The 27,627-nt window shown below is 40.0% G+C and overlaps 1 protein-coding gene across 1 annotated transcript in view; it reads left to right on the top strand.

Annotated features, from left to right (window-relative positions):
- mta3 (metastasis associated 1 family, member 3) overlaps positions 1 to 27,627 on the top strand; it is a 159,294-nt gene that overhangs the window by 72,942 nt on the left and 58,725 nt on the right. Inside the window, exons 4-5 of the mRNA XM_069931134.1 lie at positions 9,339 to 9,402; positions 19,111 to 19,228. Coding sequence (XP_069787235.1) covers positions 9,339 to 9,402; positions 19,111 to 19,228 — 182 coding nt within the window. The remainder of the gene's footprint in view (positions 1 to 9,338; positions 9,403 to 19,110; positions 19,229 to 27,627) is intronic.

Here is a 27,627-nt window from a genome sequence, read left to right as displayed (position 1 = left end):
ATTGAGTGTTGTGTTAATGGTGAATTAACGGCAAGGCACACCAATTTTAAACGATTGTATTTTTTACCTGTTTATTTTCCGCAATTTTTTTTTTGCCTGTTTCGTGAGGCTGCTAGTTGCTTGGATTTTTATTTTATTAACAGCAACCTCTCACTTCAAGTCACCAAAACTAACGAGCTGATTGTGAGGAGGGGAAAAACAGAGGTGTATGATCCAGGGATCATTTGGGGGGGGGGGGGTGGAGAGGGTGAGTAATTTAAATTCCCGAGAGGGAATTACTATCTCAGGGAACCCTTCCTGAACCCAACACACTCATGTTATCATGAAGAAAGCATGTAAGCTCCTCTACTTCCTCAGGAGTTTGCAAATGTTGGTATGACATTATAAACCATGGCAAGCCTCTACAAATATGTAGAGGAAAGTATGTTGACAGGCTGCATCATGGCCTGGTATGGAGGCACCAATACGTCTGAGCGGAAAATCCTGCAAAAGGTCGTGGACGTAGGAAAAACATTCCCCACCATCGAGGAAAATCTACATGAATCACTGCCACTGGAAAGCAGCAACAATCATCAAGGATCAACACCACCCAGGACGTGCTCTGTTCTTGTTGCTGTCATCGGGATAGAGGAATAGATGCCACAAGACTCGTACCACCAGCTACAGGAACAGTGGCTACTCCTCCACTATCAGATTCCTAAAGAACAAACTCAAAGACCCATTTAAGGACTCTTATTTTGCACATTATTTATTACTGAATACAGGCATACCCTGTATATCATGGTTAATATGTTCCAAGCCGTTAAGACAGTCAGCAAGACTGATTCCTGTGGCACCTCGTTAATTATTAACTGCCAAACTGAAATAACACATTTATCTTGACTCTGCTTTCTATTAGTTTGGTTACATTCATTGACCTTATCTAAATTATTGATAGATAGGTTGGATCCAAGCACTGATTCCCATGGTACCTCCATACGAGTCATGGAGTACTACGCAGAAGAAAACATTAATTGTAGCTCTCTTCCAACCAATTTTTTTATTCCATTCTAATGTATTACTGCTAATCCCACACTTTAATTTTATATGCTCACCTTTTATGTGGAACTTTATCAAAGGCCTTTTGATAAATTAAGTACACCTTATCAATTGATTCTCCCTTATCCATTCTGCCAATATGTTCTCAAGAACTTCATTTGCTTTGTTAAACATGATTTCCCTTTTGTACATATTTTTGACTTGGACTAATTTCACTAATATTTTCTACTTGACCTGGTAGATTTACAAATTATAAATCTTGTTCCTAGTACTCCATTTCATTGTTTATTGCCTGCCTAGTTGCCCATGTTCTCTTTTTCTTCTTAATATCAGTAAACTTTACCAGTTAATAAATTTAAAACCATAAATAGCATTTGTTTTCCAAACAACATGCTTTGTGTTTAAGACATTTAAAACTGAGATGAGAAGAAATTCTTTCATTAAGAGGTTAATAAACTTGTGGGTGTTTCTTTATTAAATGTCTTCTAGAAATCCAAATGCATCATAGATGCTGGTTCCCCTTTATCCACTATGCAGTTGTAGTCATAAATAACTTGGTCAGTCTTGATTTCCCTTTTAAAACATAATTTTGACACTCCTTGATTGTATTCTCTCTTGTGTCTGCAGCTGCTATTACTTAGATATTACTCAGGATAGAGAATGATTTACTTCTGCTATGTTTTGTAGGTTCAGATGTGACCGGTGAGGCCAAAGTGCAAACTGTAGTATCTTGCACAGGTGACAGATGGTGGCTGGGTGGGTTGTCCTTTATATGTATACAGTGATGTGGTTTTAAAATTCTTAACTAAAATATTTAAAAAATGAGATTGTTACACTGGAATTCAGTTTTGATTTGGTCAGATGTATAATATTAAATAACCTACCCAGGCTATTTGAATTGTGTCTTCCTTTAAGAAATCCCACTTGATCTGCATGTATCAATTTAGGTAAATATTATACCAGTTATTCAGCTACTGGTTTCACCAGTATCTTATAATCATTCAAAAGCGAGATTGGTCTATATGATGAGGTTTTTAAATGGGTCCTTGTTTTTTGTTTGGAAAACCTGTAATAATAGCTGTCGAAAAAGAATCCCGGTGAATCTGGTCTCCACAGACTTGTCTACAATGTCCATTATAAGAGGTATCAACAAATCCTTAAATTGTCAATAGAATTCCAGCAGGAACTCATCCTCCCCCGCAGAATTATTAGCTTGGAGAGCCTTCTCAATTTCTTTTGTGAAAGGGGCATCAACTCTATCTGTTCTCTCACCTCTAATTTTTGAAGCCCAACGTTCGCTAGACACTCATTCATCTCCTAATAATTCTGATTTATATACCTTTGTGCAACATTGTCTAAAAATATAATTAATCCCTTTTTGATTATACTTTAGGATGTCATCTTCTATTTTAATTGCATTTGTAATCGTCGACAACTCCTCTGGCTTCACTTGCCAAGATGAAACCATATGTGTTCATTCTTCTAATTCATAATATTTTTGGTAAGTTTTTAATATTTTTTCTGTTTTATATGTTTGTAATGTGTTCTATCTCAAATTTTGTTCTCCAAGAGTCGATATTTTTCTTGTAAACCTGTCCTCTGATATTCTTTCTCCAGTTTTGTTATCTCTTTCTCCAAACCATCCAATTCCACATTATGTTCTTTTTTAGTTCTTTTCTGTATAAGAAATGATTTTCCCTCTCAGATAAGCTTTAAGTGTATCCCATATCAGTGGAAGGAAAATTTGTCTCACAAATTAGTTCTATCTGTCTCCTAATTAGCTCGCAGAAGTCTGTCCTTTTCAAAAATGTGGCATCAAGATGCCATCTCTGCACATTTTCTCATTTTTCCACTATCGCAATAGTTAAAGTTTATGGTGAATGATCTGATAATAGCCTCGCCAAGTATTCCATTTTTACCACTCTCTTTTGTAACTGTGCAGATGTTAAAAATAAGTCATGGACCCTTGAATAGAATGAGTTCTATCTTTCTTTAGGATCGAGCTGCCTTCAAATATCCATCAGATATAAATCTCTCATAAATGATAGCGTTGCTTTTGCAGCTTTCACCCTCGTTACTGTTCTTGCTAATTTATCCAATATTGGATCCAAACAGAAATTAAATTTCCCCACCGACCAATATATTTTGTCTTCTCTCTGCTGCTTTAAAAAGAAATCCTTCATAAAGGCTTAATTGTCATAATTTGGAATGTAAATATTCATAAACCTCCAGGACTCTGCATAAATTTTACAATCTGCCATTACAAACCTTCTGGCTTGGTCATTCGTTACATCTTCTACCATTACTGGTACATTTTTATTAATTAAAATCGCTACTCCTCTCGCCTTTGAACTGAACAAAGATGATATTACTTGCCTCACCCTTCCTCTTTAATTTAGCATTCTTCAATTTAGTAAGATGCACTTCCTGAAAGAAAACTACATCAGCCTTTAGTTTTTTTAAATGTGCCAACACTCTTCTTTTGCACTGGCCTGCTTAGCCCGTTAACATTCAGACTAATAAACTCTAATGTTTAATCCATACCAGTTCTTAAACAAATATTGTTCAACAATAAACCTTTTCAATTATTTAAGTAATACAGTGATCTTTCACCTTTTAAAAAAAAACATATATAATGCCCCTGCCATGATGATGTCGTAAACAAAAAAGCCCGCAAAGTCCTTTGAGAAAGAAGAACCCATCCCTTTAGCTCCATCTTGCAAAATTGCTCCTCTCCTGGCGCGACTATCCCTCTTAGACCGGAGTTTCCACCCTGCTACTATTTTTACCAAGTTCTCACTCTTGCTCTCTGTGCAAATTTCAATAATTTTTAACAATAAATGCAAGATGGTTCAAAAAATACACTTTTTACTTGGTCCCATTGTAAACATTCTTCTTAATCTTCTTGTTTAATATCTTGTTTAATCTTTTCATAATCTTCACAGAAGATTGCCATATTACTTCATCCCTCAGCCTCAGAGTCACAGGATATATCATTGAGTATTTTGTATTCTTTGACCGTGGTTGACTTTTTATTATCATCAAACTCTTTCCTTTGCTTAATCAAAGTTGGGCTAAAGTCTTGAAAGAATAGTACTTTTCCACTGTCAATCTTGAGCAGACCATTGTGTTACTTGGAGTAATCAAATGCTGCTCCCCATTTCCGGTAACTCTAAATAGTCTTAACAGAACTGGCTGTGGTTGCTGATCATCAGGTCTTCTGGGTCCAAGAGTCCGATGAGCCATTTATATTTGTAGTTTCCCATTGAATTTGTTTTTTCCTAACACTTGTGGGATCCAATCATCAAAGAAGATCACTGGGTCTCTCCCTTCAGTCCCTTCCTTCAAACCAATAATCTGAACATCATTGGTCTGCTGAAATTCGCCATGTGGTTGATCTTATCCAGCATGGCTTGTTTTGTTTATCCAAGCCCCATTTCTTTGTGTCCTCCTCAAAGCTTTCAGCTTTTCTTGTGTTTTAACCAAGTTGACTCAGATTCATTGCATTAAATCCTCAATTGCCTCTTTAAATTCAATCATTTTCTCTGACATATCTCTCGATGCAATCGTTTCACAGGTGTTAAAACTGCAATAAGACTCCACCTTATTCAGGATTATATTCAGGACTTGCGCCAACCCCCCCCCCCCCCCACCCCACCCCCAGCATTTCCGGTTTAGCTGGTCCCAAGGCCGCTCTTGTGCCACTCCCTTTTGGGCTTTCATTCGATGTTCCAGGCTGAGAGTGTCTCTTCCGATTTTGATTTTTGCTGTCTTGGTTTCTTCGTGTTCATTTTTTTTATTCACAGTGAAAAAATTCTTAATTAAAAACTTTTAAACCATCTTTTTAATACGCTTCACGGAGAGATCATCCAAGACACATCTGTCTAGATCCTTCACATGGTCATGCCCCCACAGGTCTTGAAGTTTTTATTACCATCTTGAGTGCCCCATTTCATCTTTGAGAAGTCATGAGTCCAAAGTTCCCAGGAGTCTGTGAGGATATTGCAATTCTTCATAACCTTTGAGCACATCCTTAAATCTTTTGTAGACAAGAATTGCTGGACTAACTCAACAGAACAAAAAAGCATCCATGGGTAGAAATCATTTATCCCTTTGACACACTTGAAACCTTAACAGAGCATTTCTACCCATGAATTAGCAGTTCTTCACCTGCTTAAGATTCTAGCATCTGCTCCTGGAATATTTTCCTGTCTCCATCTATAAACCTCTTCCCAAGGCATATCTATTTTGGAGAATCTCCTGTCAGCCAAGTGAACACTAATGGCTGCCCAAAGTGGTCGATTGTGTGTATCACTGGAACCTCAATCCTGGGGATGTTGGCTGGGAAAGGATTCTGATGTTTGTTTGCTTAAACTTCCCATGAATTTGGAACATTTTGTGGAGACAATATTAGTATTTTTCAAAAATTTTGAGATGCGCAATGTAGGTAATCCAGAAAGCTTCCTGGGATGCCATCAGTTTTGGGCTTGATTATGGATTGCTTGATTTTCCCAAAAAGGGATGGTAAGCCAACTGGTCAATAGTTTCTAGATTTCTGTCTTCTTCCTTCAATCAGGGTGTTATGTTTATTAAATAAAGGAGAGAGGTTCACCAGCATTAGCAAGAATTACATAATAGTGATAAATAAAGAAATGCTCAAAGATTGCTTAGTCCACAGGAGTCACTTGCCATATTTAAGAATGGAGAAAGATTAAGACTAGGAAATAGTACCTCAGTAAACTTCACATCTATTATTAGGAAATATCTTGCTTGTAGTTTTCTAAGACCATAAGACAGGAGCAGAAAAGGGCTATTGTACCAATCGAGAATGCCCCGCCATTCATTCATGAGCTGATCCATTTTCCCACTCAGCCCCACTTCCCGACCTTCTCCACATATCCTCTGATGCCCTGGCTAATCAGGAACCCATCAATTTCTGCCTTAAATAGACCCAATGACCTGGCCTTCACAACCACCATTGGGAATAAATTCCACAGATTTACCATCCTCTGTCAAAAGAAATTCCTCTGCATCTCTTTTGTCAGTGGATCCCCTTTATTCCAGAAGTTGAGCCCTTTTGTTCTTATCTCTCCTACCATGGGAAATAACCTTTCAACACCCACTCTGTCTATGCCTTTTAACATTTGAAATATTTCAATGAACTACTCCTACATTCTCCTAAATTCAATAGCCATCAAGCATTCCTCATATTATGGTCCTTTCATTCTGGAATCAGCCTTGTGAACCTCCTTTCAACACTCTGTAATGTCAGCATAACTTTCCTTAATTGAGGAGCCAAAACTGCTCACAATACTCAAAATGAGGTCTCACCAGTCACTTATAAAGCGACGTACTTGCTCATGGACTTCCAGAAATTTTCTCTGCTGTGGCTTAAAAATAATCATAAAGGTTGCTTGGAAATGAAGTCACTTAATTGATGTGAGTGGGAAATTGGATTTCTCTCTCTCTCTCTCTCTCTCTCTCTCTCTCTCTCTCTCTCTCTCTCTCTCTCTCTCTCTCTCCTCTCTCCCCCGCCCCCTAATGCTGCCTGCTGCTAACAATTTGAACATTTTAATGCAAAGTTGCAAAGTTTATATTTGATGGGGGTATGCCATTTTTTTGTGACAGTTATATTTTAAAATTCTGTGTCTGGTTGCTCAATTTGGCATGGAACTGCAATTAATTAGTCTTTTTAAAAACAAAACCAAAATATCACAAAGGATTTCTTGATTTAAAAAAAATATCTTTCACACTATGAACCATATTAATCAAAATACACACAAACATTTCCCTCTTGAATATACAGAGTGTCATTTTCTCCCCCTTTTCCCCCCCTCCCTTCCCTCCATCCTTTCTCCCTCCTACCCACTAAATGTTCAACATGTACAATACAATAAGCCCATTAAACAATGTCATCACACAGTGAAAATAAACAAGAAAATTGTGTCATCTACTTTTACATACTGGGTCAGTTCATTTCATCTTCTTCTCATTCTGTCATTTTTGCGGGTGGAGGTCTGCGGTAGGCCCTCTCTGTTGTGTTCCATGTATGGTTCCCAAATTTGTTCAAATAATGTGACTTTATTTTCTAAATTATGTTATTTTTTTCCAATGGAATACATTTATTCATTTCCATGTACCATTGCTGTACTCTCAGGTTCTTTTCTGATTTCCAAGTTGACATTATACATTTTTTTGCGACAGCTAAAATCTATCATTATAAATCTTTTTTGCGTTTCATCCAGTTTGAGGCCTAATTCTTTACTAGTTATATTACTTAGAAAAAAAAAATGAAATATGGGAAAAGTTATGCTCCGGAACTATGAGAAGTATAATAAATATGAGGTTAAGCATGATACAATATAATTGGTTACACAGGCTATATATCACACCCCAAAAGTTAAATAAATGGGATCCAACATTATCAGATAGATGTTTTTGCTGTAAGAAGGAAACGGGAACAACAGTACATGCAATTTGGGCATGTGAGAAAGTGAAAACATTTTGGTAAGATCTAAATCAGATATTAAATAAAATCACAAAAAGAATTTCTTGATTACTAATGCACTTGACTTGAAGGCACAGTTATAATGTAGAGGTTCTCAGCAGTAAATAATGCAAAGTTTCACAAACAGCAATGAGATAACCTGTTTTTCATATATTGCTTGAGGCAAAAATATTCATTAGGGAACTGGAGGGGAAAAAAAAAGCTTGGTTCTTTTTGAGAAGCCTTGTCTGCAGAGCTTGTATCTCTTTCAATTTTTCATCTGAAACATGTTACATAATGCAATGCAGCATTCTAGTGGTACACACCTTAGATTTTTGCTTAAATTGCACAGTGGAGTTTGAACCAGGAACTTTCTGACTCTGAAATTTAAGTGGTCCATGAGGCAAGGCTATGGATGACTTGTTATATTTGCAGTCTTGTTGAATTCTGGTCACTCCGCCAGTCAGATACTTGTATTGAAAACAACATTCTCGGGGTAAGGAATGGGCCAAAGACCAGAGTTCTGCTCTGCTATCCAGTAGCCTCTTTTAAATTGTAGCAGCCGGCTAGTCCTTCTGGAAAGCGAGTGTGAATACTGGGGCAACGTTGCTGGAAGCGCCTTTTAAATTGCAGGAGGTTCAACCCATTAAATCTCCAACTTGGCAATTTAAAGGGGATCTTGTCCCCACAAAGACACATCATGCCCGCATTGCAAACACTGATGACACTGAAATAAGCGGGTCGGCTGCTTTCCTTTTCAAATCGCCCTTGGAAGCGACCTAGGTAAGTTTAATTGGGTTCCCTGACTGTATCTGAGTTAAGTCAGGAACCCAGTTGGATTCCGACAGTGTTAATCGGGTCAGACCCTTTCTAACTGCCGCGTAACTGGGGCGCTAATCAGCCAAATTGCCTGGTTAGCCCATTTTACACGGCAATTTGAAAGGGCCTAATGATTATGACTGGAGAGTGTACAGTACAGATTGGACTTTGTTGTTTGAAGGCTTGACAATTCTCTTACACTGGGGGATAATCACTTGATTGTTATACAAATGCTGAAGGAATTTATTTATGTCAATTCCCTTCAGGCAAGAAAAGAAAATTGATGTATGGAGGCCAAATAGAAACTCAGGAACAAAAATAACAATTTATTCAACTCAAACAAACTAGCAGATGCTGAAAACCTGAAACATAACCAGAGTATGCCATCATTTTTTTTGTATAAATCACATTGTGTCTGTGGAAAGAGAAACTGCTCACACTTCAAATTGACAGTCTGTCAAAAGAAGAAACTTGGGATGCACATTGGATAAAGGAAAATATGAGGTCTAATGAGCAAGACTTCCTCATTAGAAAAAACAAGTACTTTTTAAAATATATTTTGTTTTCATTGAATTTTTTTAATTGAACTTTTACATTTGATAGGATGTTGGTACTATTGGAGCAGTTTGCAAGGAGTTAAAATTCTGCATTCCCTTCATTGAAAAGTGATTTATTTTTACATGGTAGGAATTGTGGGAAGGAGATGGCATGGCATATTTTCTTCCACCCACCTTTGGATAGTTGAGTCAGGAGTTGAAAGAGGCACGTAGATTCCTTGAGAGGGACCACCTAATATGGCATTAGGTTTCATAAAACTTGCTGGCTCGAAGAACGATGGCAAAACGGGACAGAGCAAGCAACTTGGGTGCCATGAATAGCCACCAGATCAAAGAAGCTACTAGTGCATGTGTTTTGTTTGAGATTGCTTATGTAATCAAAAGCAGTTCATGGAATATCTGGAGTTTTGCTGAACTGAATATATTTCTCCTTATAGGGGCAAATGTGATGTTTCACTTTTGAACGAAACAGAGTCAGTGGCCTGTTATTTGGAAAAGGAGGTAAAGTATAGATCCAGTATTTTTGATATTACTCTAACTGACATTTTATTGAAATAAAGTCTTCCAGGAATTTTCTGTGGTTGGAGAGGTTTGGCCTGCAAGATGCCTTGTTTGTTATCACCTTCACATAAAATATAATATTTTCACGTATATGGAAAAATTAAGACATTTAAGTATGTATCCCGCAGTGAGGGTATAATTAGTAATGCAGTGCTTAAAGACCCTGAAATGTAACATAGTAGTACAATCACTGGACTTCATTTGCAAAGGGCAAGATGAAAGAGAGCTGATTTCACGTTAAAAAAAAATCTGATGAGGTATTTAATTCACGGAAGATCTATATAGATTTGTTTTTCGTACATTTCAATACAGAAACTTTGAAACTAGAGAGATCGTATTATAAGGATTCACTAGAATGATGCCAAGGATGATAAATTATAGTTGAAAGGAGGTAGTTCTATTGGAGTGAAAATAACCAAGAGCTGCACTAATACTTTGGACTATACCAGAGGTCCCATCATACTTGATTGCTGCTACATCAATATAAGGAAGGCCTACCGTTCTTTCCCGAGACCACACTTTGGCAAATCTGTTCACCTAGCTTCCTTCATAGAGACAGAGCCTAAAAAGAGAGGCTCTGAGGTCAGGGTATCTAGAAGGTGGTCACAGAAGGCTAAATAACGATAACAGGACTTCCTCGAGTCAGCAGATTGGGCGGTGTTAAGAACTCAGCTGAGAATCTGAACAAGTACACCAAGGCTGTCACACATTTTATCAAACCAGCTGTGGAGGAGTGTGTCCCCACCAAATCATTCAGGGTTTTCCCCAACCAGAAGCCTTGGATGAACAATGAAATCCAAAACCTGCTAAGAGCCAGGTCACAGGCATTTAAGTCTGGAGATCCAGATCAGTACAGCAGGAGCAGTATGACCTGTGGAAAGCTATCTCCCAGGCGAAGTGGAGATTCTGGTTGAAAATGGAAACAATGAGGGACGCCCAACAGCTAGGGCAGAGCCTAAATGCCATAACCTGTTACAAAACCAAATCTGGTAAAGCAGCAGACAACAAAACCCCTCTCCCAGAGAAACTCAATGCCTTCTACGCCAGATTTAATGACAGTAACAGCGTAGGACCACTCTCTGCACCCCTTGTTCCCTCATGATCCCATGTGCATGCTGCCTTCAGGACAGTGAATTCAAGGAAAACATCCGGCCCGGATGGAGTACCTTGCCGAGTTATTAAATATCTGTGCTGACCAACTTACCAAGGTATTCATGGATCTCTTCAACAGGGTGTGGTACCCACCTGTTTCAAACAGTTCTCAATCTTACCGGTGTCCAAGAAAAATGTAGTAATCTGCCTTAATGACTATCAACCAGTAGCATATACATCAACAGTGATGAAGTGTTTTGAAAAGCTGCTGATGAGCAGATCAGCTCCTGTCTGAGCAATGACATCAATCCATTCCAGTTCTCCTATCGTAGTAACAGGTCTACAGCGGATGCCATCTCACTGGCTCTACACAAAGCCCTGGAACACTTGGACAACAAAGATGCGTACATCAGGATGCTCTTTATCGACTACAGTTCGGCATTTAACAACATCATCCCCTCAAAACTGATCAGCAAACTCCAAGACCTGGGAGTTAACACCCCACTGTGTAATTGGATCATGGATTTCCTCACCTCCAGACCACAATCAGTGAAGATTAGTAAGAACTTCTCCTCCACAATCTCCATCAGTACTGGAGCTCCACCGGGCTGTGTTCTTAGCCACCTGCTCTACTCACTTTGCACCAATGACTGTGTAGCTCAGTATGACAACAACACCATCTACAAATTTGCTATCAGTACTATGGTAGTGGGTTGTTTAAAGGAAGGGGATGGGTCAACAAACAGGTTTGAAAACTTGGCTGAATGGTACACCAACAACAACCTTGCGCTCAATGTCACCAAAACTAAGGAGCTGATTGTTGACTTCAGGAAAGGAATGCCCGAGGTCATTGGGGAATCAGAATTCGAGAGCATCGAGCAAATTTAGGTTCTTGGGAGTCACTGTCTCAGTGGATCTTTCCTGGACCCAACTCACCAATGGCATCATGAAAAAAAGCACATGAGTACCTCTACTTCCTCAGGAGTTTGTGGAGGTTAGGTATGACACCAGAAACCTGGAAAATTCCTGCAGAGGTGTGGTGGAAAGTGCTGATATGGGAACCCCAATATCCCTGAGTTTCTTCTTTGGCTTGGCTTCGCGGACGAAGATTTATGGAGGGGGTAAAAAGTCCACGTCAGCTGCAGGCTCGTTTGTGGCTGACAAGTCCGATGCGGGACAGGCAGACACGATTGCAGCGGTTGCAGGGGAAAATTGGTTGGTTGGGGTTGGGTGTTGGGTTTGTCTTTTGTCAGTGAGGTGGGCTCTGCGGTCTTCTTCAAAGGAGGCTGCTGCCCGCCAAACTGTGAGGCGCCAAGATGCACGGTTTGAGGCGTTATCAGCCCACTGGCGGTGGTCAATGTGGCAGGCACCAAGAGATTTCTTTAGGCAGTCCTTGTACCTTTTCTTTGGTGCACCTCTGTCACGGTGGCCAGTGGAGAGCTCGCCATATAACACGATCTTGGGAAGGCGATGGTCCTCCATTCTGGAGACGTGACCCATCCAGCGCAGCTGGATCTTCAGCAGCGTGGACTCGATGCTGTCGACCTCTGCCATCTCGAGTACTTCGACGTTAGGGGTGTAAGCGCTCCAATGGATGTTGAGGATGGAGCGGAGACAACGCTGGTGGAAGCGTTCTAGGAGCCGTAGGTGGTGCCAGTAGAGGACCCATGATTCGGAGCCGAACAGGAGTGTGTAAAGCCATCTAAAATGTAGTGGACACAGTCCAGGACATCTCAGTCAAAATCCTCCCCACTGTTGAGCACATCTATAGGGAATGTGGCTGTTGGGAGCAGTAGCAGCAATCATCAAAGACCCTCACCACCCACCACATGCTCTGTTCTCACTGCTACCATCAGGAAAGAGGTCTAGGTACCACAAGACTCTCACCACCAGGTTGAGAAACAGCTGCTACCCCTCCACCATCAGACTTTTCAACGACAAGTTCAATCAGACTCATTTTAGGACTCTCACTTGTGCACTTTATTGAGTTGTTCTCACTGTATTACACAGTTTGTTTACATTTGTTATCTGTTTAGAGTTATTTTATTTGTTTGCATGTTTTGCTGCGTACAGTTGATTTTTTACACTACCAATAAGTGGTAATTCTGCAGTGCCTGCAGGAAAAATGAATCTCAGGGTTGAATGTGATGTCATGTATGTACTCTAAAAATAAATGTGAAATTTAGATATTAGATTTGTTTCAGTGAAAATGGAATTTTAAAGATCTTATGGAGTAATTGTTATCAGTTTAAAATTGTCATTGCTACTGAAGTTTTGAGAATTGTTTTTACACATTGCTTTGACATAAGTATCTGTTGCAATGATCAATGCATCAAGAAAATAATGGCATATATATTTGAAACAAAAGAAGGTACAGGACTCTGGAAAGAGCAAAGTCAATGTGATATTTGCACTCTCTTTTAAAGATTCATAATTTCATGTAGATGTTCAAACTGGAAGTGATTTGGGATTAAGAAAGAACAAAGTGCATTTAGTCTCTTCTTATTTGGATTATTTTGAAGATCACATAGTGAGTCAAATATTTAAATTTAAACCTCATCAACATTAAAGGTTAGATTTGCTGTTTGAACATCAAAATAAATGGAGATCAAATGCATGGTGGACTTTCTTACTGCCGAGTCATCTGCTTTATCAAGTTTGTGTCAGCAGTAATCTTACCGCAATTTTAACACCTTGTTATCTTCTTGCACTGTAATTGCTTTTGAAAATAATTTTGGAAATGTCATTTTATTGACTTATTCAATTAATAAGTCAGGTAAGGTACTTTTTATAGTATTACAATTTCAAAATATACACAATGTATTATATTTTCCCCACTTAAGGAATTTAAAATTGGGTAAAATTGAATATTAACGTTCTTCCCTCTTGTAAAATTGTATGCCTTGTAAGAAATACCTGCAGCACTAAATTAATTTACCATTTATCTTCCAATGCTTACAAGATATTAATAAATTTGTGGGTTTTTTTTCCACACATTATGTTAGTAATTATAAAAAAACTGACATATCTTAATCTTTTGACTTAATTCTTATGCCTAGTCAAATTGTGTTTTACTTTAAATTTGTGATTTTTAACATTTAGGTTTTTGATTAATAGCAATTAAAATTTATGAAACAATAAACTTTAATGTTCAAAAATTTGTATTCAACCACCATTCAGCCATCCTCTTCTATTTTCAAAAATACCTTCATTGTTTCAATCTAAATATCTTTTGAATTTGTATGGACAATACATGCCCTTCTACCTACTGCTTCCAACTCAAAGATGCAATCGCACAATAAAATTTTAAAGAAAGAATACTATAAAAATTCTGTTTATGAAGTAGCACTGAACTTTTCACTTGATGTTGGATGGTTTGGAGAATGCCAACCTGAGCTGATGGCCATGCAGCTAATCAACACGAAGGATTGCTGGAGACATAAAAACTGCAGATGCTGGAATTTGGACAAAAAAAACCCAAACTATTGATGGAACTCAGTGTGCCAAGTGGTATCTGTGGGGAAAGGAAAGCTTCACTCCCAGATTAACTCAATGCCTTCTATACCAGATTTAACCACCAGAACCAGGAAAAACCACTGTGCACCCCCACAACACCTGATGATCATCTATTATCAGTATCTGAAGATGAAATGCAGGCTGTCTTCAGGAGTGTGAACCAAGAAAAGCATCCTGTCTGGATGGAGTACCTGCTTGAGTACTAAAAAATTATGCTGACCAATTGGCCAATATATTCATGAATATCTTCAACATCTCACTCCGACAGGGTGTGTCACCCACCTGTTTCAAATAGGCCTCAAGCGCACCATTACCCAAGACGAGTGCGATAATCTGTCTAAATGACTCACATTCACAGTGAGAAAGTGTTTTGAGAGGCTACTGTTGAAGCGTATCAGCTCCTGTCTGAGTGGCGACATGAATCTGTTCCATTTTGCCTCCCACAGCAATATATATTGCTTTTTTAACACTTTTTTGGAAAATACAGTATTTCATCACTTTTCACTTGCTTTTGATGCAGGTTGTCTCGTGTGTGTGCTTTTAATGTCTGTTTTAGAGATTAGTGAGGTTGTGGGCTAAATATCTTAATTTGGTAGGCACTGGGCTAGATTATGGTTTAAGAAGAGTCCGAGAAAGAAGGTTCAGAACCCATAATACTGGACAAAATATTTTTTCAAAAGGTCTACCTTCTGGAAAAAAAATTGTGGGATTATAATAGACAACTTTAAGCTGAACACAAAGATAATTTCAGATTTGCTGTATCATGTAAGAAGTAGGAGAAACATTAAATTAACTTTTATTGAAACGAGCATGTTTAATCGCATAATGATGCTGACACATTGGATTCGTTGAACTGACCTAAAAATGTTTTGCCGCAAATTTTAGTTTGTATTCAGTATCTGATGCCTCTCATGTCAATGGCCAGCATTGATGGATTTCAGTTCCCCTGATACCACTTTTTTCCCTGGTCGCAATGTCCTGGTGAAACCTTTCACCATACTCATCACTGGCGGCTCTAAGAACAGCAGGGAAGAAATCCAAGTGCAAATGCACTTTCTGGTTTTGTATGCTTGAAGTAGACTTCAAATATGACAGGAAATCACAAAAATAGGTTGTATCTAAAAATCAGTACGTGACAGTAAAATATTAAGGTGATTTTGGTGATCAGAAGCTTAAAATCTTTAAAATACACTCCAAAGGTTAAGGAAGCTAGGTCTTCTTTGTCCAGTATAATTCATTCAGGATCCTGGAATGGTGTGATACATAAAGAAGTCACATGATTCCTTGTGTCTGCACTGCTCTTTGAAAGAACTCTCCATGAAGTCTTATACTCCTGGTATCCTCCCAATAGTTCTGTAATATTATTCTCTTCAAGACCCTCTTGCATATTAAAATTTAATTTGTTCTCGTCAATCTTTTGGGTTGCTTGCTATATCAAATTGTTTCCTCCTTGTCAAATGTGATTCGTTTTGGGTTTGTATCCTTGAACTGTGGCTGCTGTTCTATCTCCCACTGAAAACATTTTCTCTATCTAAACTTCATACCCTGTTTTTTTTTCCCAGTGTCCCAACAGCGTCTCTTCCTTCATATCATGTTATGGCCATCAAAGGCCTTGATGTTCTATTTGATGTATGCTGTTCCAGCTGGAATCTGTGTTTTATAAGGGCTTAGCCTAACTGCCCAACATCATGCAGGCTTTATTCCTTATAAAGCCTCCAACTCTTTGGAACTTTTGATATAGTCTTCTCAATGTTTCCTGTTGTGTCTAAGGCCCGAATATGTACACACTAATTTTCTGATTTTGTGTATGCCTTTATTAGAACTGCTTCTGTTGCTATGTGTCATAGGCACATATGTGGATGACCTGGGTTATACCATATACAGTTAACTCATTTAATAAATGTTAAAATTCGCAATCATAATCTACTCTGTAAATATATTCAAGAACAGTAAATATTCATCCATGTTTTAGCCAGCGTTAAGTGCAAAGGATTTTTAAAAATTTGAAAAATCATTTTGTATATATATCTTAAAAACACAATGGAGAATCAAGGACAGTTTCTTTCTACTATCAGACAACTGAACAAACCTCACTCTAGTAAAATAATGTTTCCCTTACCAACACCATTCATACTGATCTCTCACTGTAACCCCATTCTCTCCACTGTGTTTAAGTCTGCTGTACCTATGTTTGTCTTGGATAGAACACAAAATAAATCTTTTCACTGCACCTAAGTGCATGTGATAACAAATATAAATTAGAACTTGAAACTTGGAAGACGATTCAGCATTGGATCTTGTAATTGGGAATACACCGTTTGAGATAAGTAAATGTGACCAAAATTTAAGTAGGTCAAGTGGCAGAAAAGAGTAAACATTTAAATACAGTAGTACTCATATTAAATACAAGTACAATTGACTGAATTATAAATAATGTTTAAATGACAGACATACAAATAGGAGGATTTCCTAGATTTAGATATCCTAGGGAATATCAGATTTCCATCTACGTCAACAGATTTGTGTATTTTCTTTAGTTTTTGACCTAACTGTTTTAGATAATATACTATTTAAAATATTTATGTAATTGTACCAAGCATTTAGAAGTTATTCAGTGGAGATAGAATCCCTCGATTCTATTAATATTCTACATTGTTTAATGTAACATTACCAAGCAAGAAGGGGTTCTGCTGTTCATCAGCAGATTAAATTCCAGTAGTATCTTAAAAATGAAAGTTTGCAGACTCTATGATTGTAGCAAAAACACAGAAATGTTGGAGGAACTCAGTAAGTTTTGTAGCATCCATAGGAGGTAAAGATATAAGACTAATGTTTCAGGCCTGAGTCTTTTTTTCAAGGTATGAATAAAAAGCAGGCAGTCATATGAATGAAAGGAAATGGAAAGGGAGGAGTACAGACCAACTGACAAAAGGTGTTAGTTGGATATGGTTAGGACACAGGGGAGAGAAAAGATGAGAATTGATTGAGGGAGGGCTGGGAAAAAGGAGACAGGAAACAGTGAAGAGAGAGAGAGAGAGACCGAGCTAGAGGAAAAAAGACAGGAAAGAGGGGGAGGTGGGCTAACAGAAATCATAGAAGTCGATGTTAATGCCATCCAGTGGAGAGTGCTATACGGAATATGAGGTTTTGTTCCTCCATATTTGCGGGTGGCCTCAGCATGAGACCATGGTTAGACATGCAGCTACAGCAAACAAAGCTGAGGTGCTCAACAAAGCGACCTCTGTCTGCATCCAGTCTCTCCGATGTAGAGGAGACCACGGCGGCAGGTTCGGATACAGTAGATGACTCCTGCAGATTCACAAGTGAAATGTTGCTTCACTTGAAAGGACCATGGTGCTCTGAATCATGGTGTGGATACAAGTGGAGCAGCTCCTGTGATCACAGATGTTGGATGAGTATGAAGGGAGGAGTGGACAAGAGAGTCGTGGAGGGGATGGTCCCTGCAGAAGGTGAAGATGGGAGGAGCAGGGAAGATGTGTCTGGTGGCGAGATTACATAGTGGGTGGTGGAAATGGTGGAGGAATTAGTGTTTTTATGCTGTTTATTTCACTTCATCTTCAGTAACACCTCTATAATACTGGACCACTGTATGTTTTTTAAAAAATATCTTTATTGAGTTTAATAAAAAAATATACACATTGATTCAATACATTGATTGAAAAATTTTTAAAAAGACAAACAAGTTGTACTTCTCCAATAATACTCAATACATATGAAAATGTGTGGACTTTCAATTAAACCCCTTCTACAAAATATTTCAAAAAAAAGGAAAAAAAGAAAAGCACCCCTCTCCGCCATTAATTTAACCCCTGCCTCAAGCAATGCTTGCTTGTACATCTGAAATACTTAGGAAATGAAAGAAGAGATTCGGAAGCCAGATATTCGGGAGCATCCAAGCACCCAAATTTATTAAATTATGGTAAAACTTCATGAACGTCTTGTAAAAATTCTTTTTTGATCTTTAATGTTGTATCTAATTTTTTTTTTCTAAACTTAGGAAGGCAATTATCTCCTGCAACCATTGAATATGAGTATGTGGGTTATTGTTCAGAATTGAGCTATCAATGAGGTAAACGCTAAAATTCGCTTCTGAGATTTAGTCAATACTAGTTCCTGTCTTTGAGAAAATCCAAATGGAACAATTAAGGGGCACGGTTTTAATTTGACCCTAGAAATAACTGATAAATTTTGAAAATAATTTTTTCAAAAATCTTCTAAACTTGGGCAAGTCCAAAACAGGTACCTAACTTTTTATCCAGGATTCCGAACACCGACAACCTCCAAAAGCTGGCACTTTTTTTGGTAGATGACCATCTACTCATCAAATATGCTTTTTACACTGCTACTACATAACGGGAATTTCTCGTAAAATTCCCGCAATGCTGGCTGTATAAATAGTTCCAGGCAGGAATTCCCATCTGGAATATTTTGCGGCAGTCATAGACATTTTTGCTGTCAGCCTTCAGTCTAAACTGAACTGCAGGCCATCCGTAACAATACGCTAATGAATATGCCTGACCGCTTCACTCCGAGCTACCACCGCTGTCTGTCCATTCCCCCCCCCCGGCCATCCATTGACCCCCCCCTCAATTGTTCAAAAGAAGCAAAATTGTATCGAATAAAGAGATCTTTAAAATTTTTAATACCCAATCTACACCACTCTCTAAAACCTGTATCTGACAAAGAAACTAAGATGGATAGCTGTAATGGGACTAGAAAAAGAAAAGCTATGAATTCCTGTCCGTTCTAACAGTCAGCTATTAGGAAAACATGTATGAATACAATAACTAACTCCAAAGACTGTTTGGCTGCTGGAACTGTGAAAAGGACATCTTCATGGAGTGGGCACATTATGTGCCAGAGCTTGACTCTAGAATATTGCTAATGTACAGAATGCTGGTTTTCTGTGGGGAATTGAAGTTGGCTATAATTTTGATCCAGTTTGGTTGTACCTCTGTTAGTTTGACTGGTAATTTGCATATAATTTGTTAAAAAAGAACTTATTTCCTTTTGGTGCAGGATAGTTTTTTCTACTCCTTGGTATATGATCCTTCACAGAAGACACTCCTAGCAGACAAAGGTGAAATACGTGTTGGCACTCGATACCAGGCAGATATTTCAGATATGCTGAATGAAGGTAAGTTTGTTATTTCATTTTACCAAATGCATCAATGCTATGTGTTTACATAAACAATGTATTTTCGCTATCATTAAACTTGTTTTGTAAAATAGTATCAGAATCAGAATTTATTTTTAATGAACATGTCATGAAATTTGTTGTTTGGGGGCAGCATTTTATGTGCAAATATTGCTAGAAATTAAATGTATTTAAAAATAAATAAGTGCAAAAAGAGTTAGTGTTCAGTGGTTCATTGTCCATTCAGAAATCTGATGGCAGAGGGGAAGAAGCAGTTTTTAGGCAGTTGGGTGTTCATCTTCAGGCTTCTGTACGTCCTTGCTGATGGTAGCAGTGTGAAGAGGGTATGGTCTTGGTGGTGAGGGTCATTAGGTATTAGAGGCTACTTTCTTAAAACAATGCATCTTGTAGATGCCCTTAATAGGGTGAAGACCTGATGCCCATGATGACGTTGGCTGTTCACAACTCTTTGAAATCTTTTCCTGTTCTGTGCATCAGCACATCCATGCCAGACAGTGATGCAGCCAGTCAGAATGCTCTCCACAGTTCACCTGTAGAAATTTGCAAATCCTTGGTGACATGCCAAATCTCCTCAAACTTCTCACAAAGTATAACTGCCGGTGATTCATTGACATGGAGGCCCCAGGAATGTGTCGGCAATGTTGACACACAGGAATTTGAAGTTCTTGACCCTTTCCGCTGCTGACCCCTTCATGAGGACTGGTTTGGGTTCTCCTGATTTCCCCCTCCTGAAGTCCACAATCATTTCCTTGGTTTTGATAACATTGAGTGCAAGTTTGTTGTTGTGACACCACTCAACCAGCTGTTCTATCTCACTCCTGTACACTTTCTCATTGCCATCTGTGTTTCTACCTATGAGTGGCGTGTCACTGGCAAATTTTAAATTTAGATACTCACTCGGTAACAGCTGTTTGGGCCCACGAGCTCATGCAGCCCAACTACACCCAATTGACTTACAACCCCGGAAACGTTTTGGAGTGTGGGAGGAAACCGGAGCATCAAGAAGAAACCCACGCAGACACGGGGAGAACGTACAAACTCCTTACGGACAGCGCGGCATTTGAGTCCTAGTCACTGGTGCTGTAACAGCACTGCGCTAACAGCTGCACTATCCGTGCCACGCTTGTTGATGACATTTGAATCAAGCATAGCCACACGGTCATGGGCGTAGAGCAATGGGTTAAGCAACCATCCTAGAGGAGCGCCTGTGTTGATTGTCAGTGAGGAGGAGAGAGACATTATTTCTGATTCATACTGACTGGTCTTCCGATGAGAAAGTCAGGATCCAACTGCAGAAGGTGGTGCAGAGGCCCAGGTTTTGAAGATTGTTGACCAAAACTGAAGATATGATGGTGTTGAATGCTGAACTGTGGTTAATGAAAAGTGGCCTGATGAACGAGATGCTGTTGTCTCAGTAATCCATGGCTGAGTGCAGAGCCAATGAGATTGCATCTGCTGTGGAGCGATTGTGGCGGTAGGCAAATTGCAGCGGTTCCAGATCTTTAATTGGGTCTGAGTTAATTTTGGCCATGACCAACCACTTCAAGCTTTTCATAGAATTGAGTGCTACTAATCATGTCATTGAGGCAGCTCACTCTGCTCTTCTTGGATACTGCTTTGATGGATCCCCTTTTGAAGCAGGTTGGAACCTCTGACTACAACGGTGACAAATTGAAAATGACTGTGAACACTCCAGCTAGTTGGTTGGCATAGATTTTCAGTACCTTGCCAGGTATGCCTTGCAAGGGTTCACCCTCTTGAAGGATGTTCTGATGTTGGCATCAGAGAAAGATATCACAGAGATTCTAAATGGTACACTTGAATTCTCCTTTTCAAAGCGAGCATAAAAGGTGTTCAGCTCATGGTGCAATGAAGCATCACAGCCATTTATGATCATCTGTTTCGCCTTGTAGGATATAATGGCTTGAAATTCCTGCCATAGCTGGTGAGTATCTTATGCTGTTTCTAGCTTTTCCTGGAATTGTCTCTTTACCTTCCAGCAGTTGTACCTGTACTTCCTGAAGAGATTTGAATCACTGGTCGCCATCCACCTCGTTGTGAATCTTTTGATTCATTCACAACTGTTGGTTGGGGTACTCGCTACGTGTGCATGGGCAAAAATTCATCCACGCAGGTCTTGATGAGGTCAGTGACAGCGGTGGTATATTCATTCAAGTTTGAAGATGAGTCCTTGAATATTGTCCAGTCTACCAACTCAGAGCAGTCCTGCAGGCGCTCCTCTACTTTCCTCAACCATACTTTCACTGTCTTCACCACTGGTGCTGTAGTCCTCAGTCCCTGCTTGTATGCCGGGAGTAGAAATACAGCCAGGTAATTAGAGTTGCCAAAATGTAGTCATCGTATGTCTTGGTCAGCGTTCTTGATGGTCGTGTAGCAGTGGACAACTGTGTTGGCTCCTCTGGTTATGCAGCTAATGTGTTGATTATAGTTTTTTAAAAATTTAGACATACAGCACAGTAACAGGGCACTAGTCCGTGCTGCCCGATTAACCCGTACACCCCCAGTACGTTTCGAACGGTGGGAGGAAATCAAGAGCCCCCGGAAAAAACCCACACAGACACGAGGAGAATGTACAAACGGCGCAGGATTTGAACCCCAGTCCCGATCGCTGTCACTGTAAAGACACTGCCTAACCGTTACATCAACCTTCTTCAGATTGGCCTGTTTAAAGTCCCCTGCAATGATCAGGAAGGTAGAGTGCCCTGTCTCATGGCTGCTAATCACAGTGCTCAGACCCTCCAGTGCCAAATTGATGTTAGCCTGGGGTACAATGTATACAGCGACCAGGATGATGGCAGTGAACTCCCTCGGCAAATAGAATGGGGAGATGCTGGAGGATGGGAGAATGGCAAATGTAGTTCCTTTGTTTAAAAAAGGTAATAGAGAGAATCCTGGGAATTGTAGACTGGCGAGTCTTACATCAGTGATGTGCAAACTAATGGAGAAGATTCTTAAGGATAGGATCTATGAGCATTTGGAGAAGTCCAGTCTACTCAAGGATAGTCAGCGTGGCTTTGTGAAGGAAAGGTTGTGCCTCACAAGTTTAATTGAGTTTTTTGAGGAGGGGAGGATGGTAGATGTGGTCTACATGGATTTTAGCAAGGCATTTGACAAGGTCCCCCATGAGGGACATATCCAGAAAGTCATGAGGCACGGGATCAGTGAAACTTTGGCTGTGTGGATGAAAAATTGGCTTGTAGGAAGAAAGCAGAGAGTAGTAGTGGAAGGAAAGTATTCTGCCTGGATGTTGGTGACTAGTGAAGGGCTGCAACGATCCGTTCTGGGACCCCTGTTCTTGGTGATTTTTATAAATTGTCTGGATGAAAAAGCAGAAGGATGTCAGCAAATTTGCAGATGATATGAAGGTTGAAGGAGTTGTGGATGGAACTGAAGGAGGTCAAGAGGATATTGACAGGATGCAGAGTCGGGCAGAAAAGTGGCAGATTTCCATTTGGATAAGTGTGAGGTGATGCATTTTGGAAGGACAAGCCTGAAGGCTGAGTACAGGGTTAATGGTTTGTTATTTAAGAGTGTGGATGAATAGAGGGACCTTCGGGTTCAAATCCATACATCCCTTAAGGTCGCTGCACAGGTTGATAGGATAGTTAAGAAGGCCTATGGGATGCTGGGATTCATTAATGGGCGATTGAATACAGGAGTAGAAAGTCATGTTGCATCTCTACAAATCTCTGGTTGGACCACATTTAGAGTATTGTCTTCATTTCTCATTATAGGAAGGATATGGAAGCTATGGAGAGGGTGCAGAGGTGATTTACCAGGATGTCGCCGAGATAAGGGAAACAAGTCTTATGAGGACAGGTTAGCAGATCTGGGACTTTTCTCTTTGGAGCATAGAAGGATGAGAGGAGACTTGATAGAGGTCTACAAGATTATGAGAAGCATAGATAGGGTGGACAGCCAGCCCTGTTTTCCAGGGCAGGATCAGCAAACACCAGAGGACGTAAGTGCAAAGCTAAGGGAGAGAAGTTTAGGGGAGTTATCAGGCATAGTTTTTTTTAAAAACAGAGAGTTGTGGGTGCCTGGAATGCTTGGGTGGTGGTGGAGGCTGAAACGTTGGGGGCATTTAAGAGACTCTTAGCCAGATACATGGATGAAAGAAAAATAGAGAATTATGGGATAGGAAGGGTTTAGTACAATTTTTTAGGAAGAAATATATGGGTTGGCACAACCTCGCGAAGGGCCTGTACTGTGCTGTATTGTTCTATGTAACACTTGATCACTAAAAGTTCCAGGTTGGGGGTGCATGACTGGGACATAACCATCAAGTTTTTTCCCCTTTATGAAGTAAAGATGATGTAAACTCTGCCTCCTCTGGATATCCTGATGCCAGTGTACAGTCTGCAAGGTAGAGGGTGAAGCCCTCAGGCTGCAGCTAGTATTATTTTAGATTGTTGTCAATAAAATTAGGAATGTATGATAAGTTTTTTTTTACATTAATTCATTCAAAGGAACGTAGAAGTGTACCCCATAAGAATGGTCCCTTTGGACTACTGAATCTACACGATGCCTACTTGGCCCAGGGCACCCGCCCATCAGAGCTCCCGATGCCTCAGTCATGAGCACTCACCTTGGCCCCTGCCACTTGCAGGCCAGAGCTCCCGACACCTTCGACATGGATTTCTCACCTGGTGCCGGCCACCCACAGACCAGAGCTCCTGACGCCTATCGTGGCGCAGATACCTACTTTGTTCCCAAACATCCCCATTCCTGCTTCCACGACGATTTCCTCTCCAGCTCCCACATCAACCTCCGCTTCAGCAAGGCTTGGATACTTCAATTTCTGAGTTTTTGATTTTTTTAAATTTTGATTTCCACTGGGTTATTTTCCACCTCCCCATCATCACTCCTTGCCCTTCCCTATCCCTTCTCATCTTTCTGCTGTTGTGTTCTGGCACACTGACCTCTATCTTGCTGAGGCCAGACGACAGTTCTCAAACACCTCCTCTTACTTACCCCTCAATAGAGAACCCCACCAAAGATCTTAAAACCACCTGTGCCTTCTCTAACCTCATCACTTCTCTCCCTTCCATGGCCTCCAACCTCATTGTTTCCAACCCTGATCTGCCCCATTCCATCTCCTACCCAAGATACGCAAACCCAATTATCCAGGTAAACCCATTGTTTCCACATGCTCCTGTCCCACCAAACTAGTATCATGTCACCTCGACTTCATTTTTATCCTGGTCCAGTCCCTCCGTGCCTTCATCTGCGATGCCTCACATGCCATCCATCTCTTCAATAACTTCCAATTCCCTGAACTTGACTGCCTCATTTTCACTATGGACGTCCAATCTCTCTACACGTCCCTTCCCCAATACAGAAGCTCTCAAAGCCTTTTATTTCTTTCTTAACAATAGACCGAAACTGTCCCCTCCACCACCAGCCCCCTTGTCTGCCTGGCAGCACTTGTTCTCACCCTCAGAAACTTCTCCTTGGACATCCTACTTACTCCAGCAAAGGAGTAGCCATGAGTATTGCATGGGTCCCAACTAGGCTGGCTTTTTGTTGACTTTGTGGAACAAGCCATGTTGCAACCCTACACAAGAAAGGCTCTTCAACTCTTCCTCCGCTACATTGACACCTGCATTGGTGCTGCCTCACACGCCATTAATGAACTCATCAACTTTATACATTTTGCTGTTAACTTTCATCCTGACCTCAAATTCACTTGGTCTATCTCTGGTGATACTCTCCCCTTTCTTGATCTCTCTGTCTCCATCTTGGGAGGTAAACCTTCTACCCAACTCCCACAACTACCTCGACTGCATATCTTCATACCCAGTCCCCCATAAGGATTCTATTAGTTTCTCAATTTCTCCTTATCCATCATATCTGAGACGTCTACTTCAGAAAGCAAGGCGTCGCCTCTACCACCATCAACTCAGACCTTATCGCATCTCCTGCATTTCCCGCACATCTGCCCTGACCCCCTCTGCCCTAAGACTCAATAAAAACAGGATTCCCCTTGTCCTAAACTACCATCCAACCAGCCTCCACATTCAACTTGTTATCCTCCACAATTTCCGTCACCTACAACGTGATCCCACCAGCAGACACATCTTTCTTGCTCCTCCCCTCTCCGCCTCCATGACTCCCTCATCTATTCATCCCTTCCCACTAATAGCTCCCTTGGCACCTTCCCCCGTGATTGCAGAAAGTGACACACTTGTCCCCATGCCTCCTCCCTTGCCACCATTCGGGGCCCCAAACAGTTCTTCAAAGTTGAGCAACATTTCACTTGTGAATCTGCTGGAATTATCTACTGAATCCAATGTTCCTTTTCTGGCCTTCTCTAAATCAGTGATACTGGATGCAGGCTGTGAGAACACTTCACTGAGCACCTTTGCTATGACTGCATCAATGACAGGGATCTCCAAGTGGCCAACCATTTCATTTCTGCACCCAATTCCCATGTCTGTCAATAGCTTCATGCACTGCCAAATCCATAATTATTGTAGGAGCCACATCTAATATTCTGTCTGGGCATTCTCCAACCAGATTATGTTAACATCGACTTCCCCTGCTTTTGCTAGAACACTCTTTTCTCCCTCTCTTCCCTATTCCATCTGCAACTCTCCACTCTCTTCCCTCTCCATTCACGGCACCACCACTCGCCCGCTGTTTGCTGTTGTGCCCTCCCTCTTTTATCCACCTATTACCTTTTGCCTGTGGGCCTGTGCTCCTCCCCTGACCCCCCCACCCCATTTTATTCAGGAGCCTGCCTACATTTTGCTCATACCTGATTGAAAGGCTCATGCCCAAAACGTTGGTTATGTATCTTTAGATTTGCTATATAAAGTACACTGTTTGACCTGCTGAGTTTCTTCAGCATTGTGTGTTTTTACTGTTATTTCTGCACCAACCATGATTGCCTTCTGATCTAATCTTATCTGCCTGCATGTGCTCAGTATCTGACTATTTCCTGTTGTTCATGTGCCTGTTCCAAACATGACTATTAATTCTGTTTCCTCCATCTCATCTGACAGCAAGTTCCATGAATCTGTGTGTTTTTGTGTTTTTTTTTAAAAAAAACAACTTGGACATCTCCTTTAAATATTTCTCTTTTCACTGAATGTTTGATATTTCCACCCAAAGGAGAAAATTTGGTCTAAGAATGTGCTTTGACTTGTTAGGATGATGTGAATTTGAACCTGGAGCATTTGTATGGCATGTATCCAGTCGTTCCAAATGGTGCCGAGCTGGATCTCGCTACATTCCTACTGGAAACATTGTAATTTGAGGCTAAGAATTATAGTTTTATAGTGAATGATGCATGGAAACAATTAAACCATCATGTTTCCTGCAGCAAAAAATCTAGATCGTTTGCAAAAATTGCATTTGTTTCCTGGGTTTATTTTTAATTGGCTTGAAACTTGAATATTGGAACTGGAAGAGCACAGCTAAAAATTTGCTAATTTCTAACTAGACAACAAAACATTAAATCTGGATCTTCAATATAAAAGATTTCTGGCATAATGGGATGTTTTGTATTGTTTCTTCTGTAAAGAAAAATGTATCCATGATTTTGTTGCTTTTATGTATGAAGTTCATTTTAATATCTGACTGGATCATGGGTCTTGAAGTTTCTCACCTTAAAGTCATTTTATTACCAGAAGACAGTTGAGCAGATGTGAAGGAAAATGTGATGTAAAGAAACAGCCAACAGCTTTATTAATATATACATTTTAAATTTAGATGTACAGATTTCAGATTTATTGTCAGAGTATATACATGACATTACATACAAACCTGAGATTCTTTTTCCTGCGGGCACAGCAGAATTACCACTAATTGGTTGTGCAAATAATAAACTACAGTATGCAAACATGCAAACAAACAAAAGGACTTTAAATAGATAACTAATGTAAACCAACTGACTGTGCAATACAGAGTGAACAAAAGAAAATCAATTAAGTGTACAAATAAGAGTCCTGAAGTGAGTCTCTGATTGAGTTTGTCATTGAGGAGTCTGATGATGGAGGGGTAACACCAGTTCCTGAACCTGATGGTGCGAGTCTTGTTGCACCTATACCTCTTTAGTGATGGCAGCAGTGAGAACAGACCATGTACGAGGTGGTGAGGGTCTTTGATGATTGCTGCTAATCTCTAATAGCAAAATTCTCTGTAGATGTACTCAATAGTTGGAAGGGTTTTGCCTGTGATATCCTGAACTGTGTCCATTACCTTTTGGAGGGTTTTACGCTCCAGGGTATTGTTGTCCTTATACCAGACCATGATGCAGCCGGTCAGCACACTTCCCATCACACCTCTAGATATTTGCCTGGCTTACTGATATCATACCAAACCTCTGCAAACTCCCGAGGAAGTAGAGGCAC

Source organism: Narcine bancroftii, chromosome 4, assembly GCF_036971445.1.
Source record: "Narcine bancroftii isolate sNarBan1 chromosome 4, sNarBan1.hap1, whole genome shotgun sequence".
NCBI classification, from domain to species: domain Eukaryota; kingdom Metazoa; phylum Chordata; class Chondrichthyes; order Torpediniformes; family Narcinidae; genus Narcine; species Narcine bancroftii.
Note: the sequence above shows the minus strand (reverse complement) of the source record. Positions and strands in the feature narration are given on the sequence as shown.